Genomic DNA, 4,908 nt, shown 5'->3' with positions numbered 1-4,908 from the left:
GCATCACTAACTGGGTACCTTCACTGGAGAAACGTAATTGGCATCCAAAAATCTCTTGTCTGGGAAGGCACGTGGCTGGCGTCTGCTTGCTCCCAGGTTGCATTTCAAAATGGCCTTCTCCAAGAACGTCAGTGCCAGCTTCCAACGGTCAGACAGGCTTTAAGGGCTCTTTCATTTCGTGAGCGGAGCTGAGGTGCCGTCTCAGGCTCCACCAGCTGGTGTGAGCTGCCGCGCAGAGACCGGGGGTCCCAGCAGGTGGACGGCCACGTGCTGCAGGGGCCCTTCCAGTTCAGCGCCCTGGACACAGCGTCTCTCCTTGGTTCCTGCTGTTCCGATGACCCGTCAGGTAGAGCTCATTCGAATCACTGCCAAACAGAAAACATGATGTGTGTGGACTGTACAGAATGAAGAATGTGCCCACCTCCCAGCTCAGAGCCCCCCTTGCCCATCCCTCCCTCCTCGGGGCCTGCTGGCCGTGCGCCTCCGGGTTTGCTTTGCTGCTGAGGCTGGGGCTGCACGGGGCACCTGAGCGCAGCCGCTGCTCTCCTGCCCTGGGATGTGTGGAGGGGCCCCGAGGTGTCGCCACTTCAGGGAGCACTGCTTTGGTGCCTTCTCCGTGCTCCCTGCTGCACTGGGGTCAGGGCTTCTACTCGGACGTGGAGTCACAGGGCCACCGGTATGTACACGTTCCACCTCGGCAGCTCTAGGGAAGTGACGGAACCAATTTAGGTCCCACCCGCAGTATTAAAAAAAAGCTGCAGGTGCTCCCCGTCCTTGCCGAAGGCTGGCCCTGAACTTGTTCATCTGTGCCGGCCTGGGGGGGCGGGATGGTATTTTATTGAGATTTCAGCGCGTGTCTGCCTGGTCACCTGAGGGGCTGGGGCCTCCTGCATATGGTGAGTGGCCGTCTGGGTTCCCTCACCTGTGAGCCGCCCCTTCGAGTCTCTTCCCCAGTTTTCTACTAGGTCTTTTTTTTTTCTTATTGATTGGTAGGAGTTCTTTCTATATTCTCTTTTACCCCTTTACAGTTTATAAGTTTTATGTGTTCTACGGTTATTCGTGTTTATAGATTCCAGTTTGTTGCCGGCTTCCCATTGTGGTGTCTTGTTAGACAGATGTTCTTAAATGGATGAAGTCAACTGTATCTTGTTTCTTATGGTAAAGGCTTCTGTGTCTTTAAAGAACTTGTTCCCTTCCCTGACATCGTTCTGTATTATTGTCTGATCATTTTGTTTGTTTTGCTTTTCACATTCAGGTTTATAATTCATCTGAAGATAATTCCTGCCTGGCGTCAGTTTTTATTTTTCCCACGGGGTTGGATGGAACCGGACGTGCCCTCCCGCGCCCCCGTGCTCCGTGGGGAAGTTTCCGGGTGTGCAGACGTCCTGCGTGTCCCTCACACCCCGTGGGGTGCCTGTCCCCTGCCCACGTTCTCTTGCGGCTGCAGCATGTGGTGGTTCTTGGTTTCCAGGTGGGGACGTGGCCCCGTCTTGTTCTGCGGGAAGTCCAGGGTGCCTCGGCGTTTGCGTGTAAGTGGTAGGTCAGCTTGGGAAGCGCCGGGAGGCAACGGCTGGACTTGGAGTGGAGTGACGTTAACTCGAGGTTGGGAAGCAGTGGCTTTTTTGCAGCAGGGTGTTTTCATGAACATGCTGTCTGTGCCTCTATCTGGATTTTCTTCAATGTCCTTCAGTTGAGTTTTATAATTTTTTCCATGAAGGTCACTGTTCCTGTAAGATGTGGTCCGCAGGTGCTTCATGGTTTTGATGCTGTTGTAACTGGCATCTTCTTTTAAACTGTGCCCTGGTCAGACGGTGTAAAGAAAGGCGGGTGAGCCCTGCAAGTTCCCAGGAAACTGGATCTTAGTTTCCCAGCTGTTAAAACAAACACCATGCAGCGGGCGGCTCTTGGTTTCAGAGCTGAGAAGGCTGGCTGCCTCCTGGGGTCAGAATCTTCCAGCTGCCCGGAAATCTTTGGGGTTCCTGGGCTTTTCCGTCATGTGGTGCTGCATGTGGTGCCATCTTCTCCTTTCTCCTCGGGTCCCCTTGCCTTCCGGCTTCTCCTGTGGCTTCTGTGTCCGATTTCCTTTGCTCACAAGGACTCAGCCCACCGCGTGAAGCTGACACCCTCCCAGGCCCTGTTTACAGATGGTGCACGCCCACAGGACCTTTCGTGGGGTACATGATTCGATCCCCAGCACCCTGCCAAGGCTAACTCGAACAATGTGCCTTCAGTTCTGTTTCCCTGGTCCTTTCCACTGCTGGGACTTTTGTTTTCCTCGTCTTCCCATGTTGAAGGGAGGCAAGTGGCAACAGGGCCATTGTTCCCGAGTTCACTGACGGCTCAGCACCAGTGGCACTGATCGTGTGCCGGCACTGAGCAGCTCTGGGGACTCGGCAGTGCACAGACAGCCAGAAATCCCTGTCCTCCTGCAGGCGCATGCTGGTGGAGAGGAGTAAGACACCAAGTAGTCAGGTGGTAAAAGTGCTCTGGAGAAGATAAAGCAGGAAGCTGTGTGTGTGTGTGGGGGGTGGAACTGTGCCGGCCCCTCACCCCAGCACCTGGGCGTGGTAAGTCAGGGGCCACGGGATGCACTGGTGTCCGCGTGAGAGGCCGCTGCCGGGAAGCCACGTGAAATGGAGCGTGTTCTCAAGCCAGGGGTCACCTGGGCAGGCTCTGGGAGAGAGTCTCAGACCCTGGCCTCGGGGACTGAGAGAGAGGAAGCCTCCTATGGGATCCACCCAGCTGGTGGTGTTTTGTTACAGCAACTCCAGGAAACTTCAGGCAGATTTTAGTCCTGGGAAGTGGGGGTGCTGTGGTAACAAATACCTGAATACGTGGAAGTGGCTTTGGAACCAGGTTATGGGCAGTGGCAGGGACGGGGGTGCTGGGTGCGTCTGGCGAGGGCCCGGCAGGAAGCGGGGTGCGGGGCAGAGGAGCTGCTGTTGGCCTGGAGAAGGCGGCCCTGCCTGGGCTGTCCTCACGGAAGCCCACGTCCCCTTCTCCCGGTTTCACCAGGAGTCAGGGATGGGCGTTGAATGTCATCACATGTTGGTCTGGTTAAGTTTCCAGTACTGTCACCGTTGCAACTTCAGCTGCGGGGTTCGGTTTGCCGAGTCTCCCCCAAGTGGCCCTGTCTGGTCTGGGATTGGTAAAGGGACTTGGAACGTCCTTCACTTCTTTCTCTGGGAGAGTTTCTGGAAGGCAAGTCTGGTGTGCTCTGTGAGTATCCGTCCAACCTTCTTGTAAATCCTTCTGGACCTGGTGCTTGCTTTTGTGGGTGGTTTTTTGACTAGTTATATTCCTTCCTCAGCCAGTTCTGGTAAGTCCCCCGCGCCCCCCGTGTTTTCACATCTGGCCTGCAGTGGTGTCCTGTCCCCCCAGCGTGTGCCCACCGGGACCCCACTCCAACCGCAGCTCTCACTGCCAGTCCTCCGTGGTGGGCCTCGCTCCGTCTGCTTTCCCAGCGAGAACGCAGAGCTAAGCATTGCCTTTTGGGCGCCACTGACGAGCAGCACAAACGCCGGGGCGCGCTTCTGCCGCAACCTGCAGCTGTGACTTCTCCGGCTCCTGCGCGCGGGGCGGGATGAGGGCAGCCCTCGGAGCAGGCAGCCCCGGCGCTGCTCTCACCACTCGTTCCTGATTTGTGCCTGCACGGCCCTTCCTTTTCCTCGGAGGGTTTCTGTCTTAAAGGATTGTTCTGCTGTTGTGTTAACTGTTGCCTTGGGTGCGTGCCGACCTCGCGCGCCGTGTCCGTTTGTCCGTGAGTCCGACCACTCTGGCACCGCGGTGGTGTCCTCCCTCCCCTGGGGCTCGCACACCGTCCTCGGTCCCCTGGTCCCCATCAGCCAGCCCCCGCCGTCCCCCGGCGTGCGGTCAGACAGAGTCCGCGGCCACTGCTGTCGGGCCTGCACCGAGTTCCCGCAGGCTGGACACGGGGGGCTTCAGTGCCCGTCCTTTGCAGTTCTGGAACTTGGCACCATCGCGCTAACCTGCCAGCCAGGCGGCTGAGGGGCCGCGAGGGTCCTGCCTGGAAGCCCCCCGAGGGTGCAGGAGAGCACCTGGCCCCAGGTGACGAGGGCCCCGAGCCCCAGGACACGCAGCGCGTCACCCCTGTCTGCTCCCCTCCCACCTGGCCTCCCCTCTGCAGGTGGGTGTTGGGGGCGGGCTCCCCTCTGCTCTCAGATCCCCAAACCTCCCTCTCTGGGGTCCACTGAAGCCTGAGTGTGTGTGTGTGTTTTGGGGGGAGGGGGCGGGGCCCAAGGCCCCTTCTCTGCTTTCTGCTCACAGATTTGTTGGCGCACTGTTGTTGGTAGCCCTGTTATCCTTTTTATTTCTGTAGGGTCAATGGTGATGTCTCCCCTCTCATTTCTGCTTATATTTATTTGAGTCTCTTTTTCTTTTTCAGTCTAGCCTAATGGTTTGTCAATTTTAGTCATCTCTTCAAAGAACCAACTTTTGGTTTTGTTAATTCTTTTTGTCTTCTCAATTTATTTCTGCTCTAATCTTTGTTATTTCTTTCCTTCTGCTTGCTTTGGATTTAGTTTGCTCTTCTTTTTCTAGTACCCCAGGAGTGTATTAGGTCTTTGATTTTCTTCCTTTTCTCATGTAAGAATGTAGAGCTATAAATTTCCCTTTCAGCACTGCCTTCACTGCATCTCATATGTTTTGATTTGTTGTGTTCTCATTTTCATTCGTCTCTAGATATTTACTGATTTGCCTTGCAATGTCTTCTTTGACCTATTGATTATTATTTAACTTCCATATATTTGTAGATTTTCCAGTTCTCTGCGTATTACTGATTTCCAGCTTCATTCCATTATGGTCAGAAGATGCTCTGTATAATTTCAGTTTTTCTACATTTATTGACACTTAGTTTGTGACCCAACATGTGATCTCTCCTGGAGAATG

The 4,908-nt window shown here is 55.1% G+C and overlaps 1 protein-coding gene across 1 annotated transcript; it reads left to right on the top strand.

The window, feature by feature from the left end:
• The first annotated feature begins 139 nt into the window (after positions 1-139).
• On the top strand, positions 140-4,426 carry LOC119517521. Its single transcript, XM_037814303.1, has 3 exons — positions 140-3,219; positions 3,311-3,319; positions 3,415-4,426. The coding sequence occupies exons 1-3, from the start codon at positions 2,587-2,589 to the stop codon at positions 3,553-3,555; spliced, it is 783 nt and encodes a 260-aa protein (XP_037670231.1). The 5' UTR covers positions 140-2,586; the 3' UTR covers positions 3,556-4,426.
• The last annotated feature ends 482 nt before the right edge of the window (positions 4,427-4,908 follow it).

This window comes from Choloepus didactylus, chromosome 21, assembly GCF_015220235.1.
Source record: "Choloepus didactylus isolate mChoDid1 chromosome 21, mChoDid1.pri, whole genome shotgun sequence".
In the NCBI taxonomy this organism is placed as follows: Eukaryota; Metazoa; Chordata; class Mammalia; order Pilosa; family Megalonychidae; genus Choloepus; species Choloepus didactylus.
This window is presented reverse-complemented; position numbering and strand designations above follow the sequence as displayed.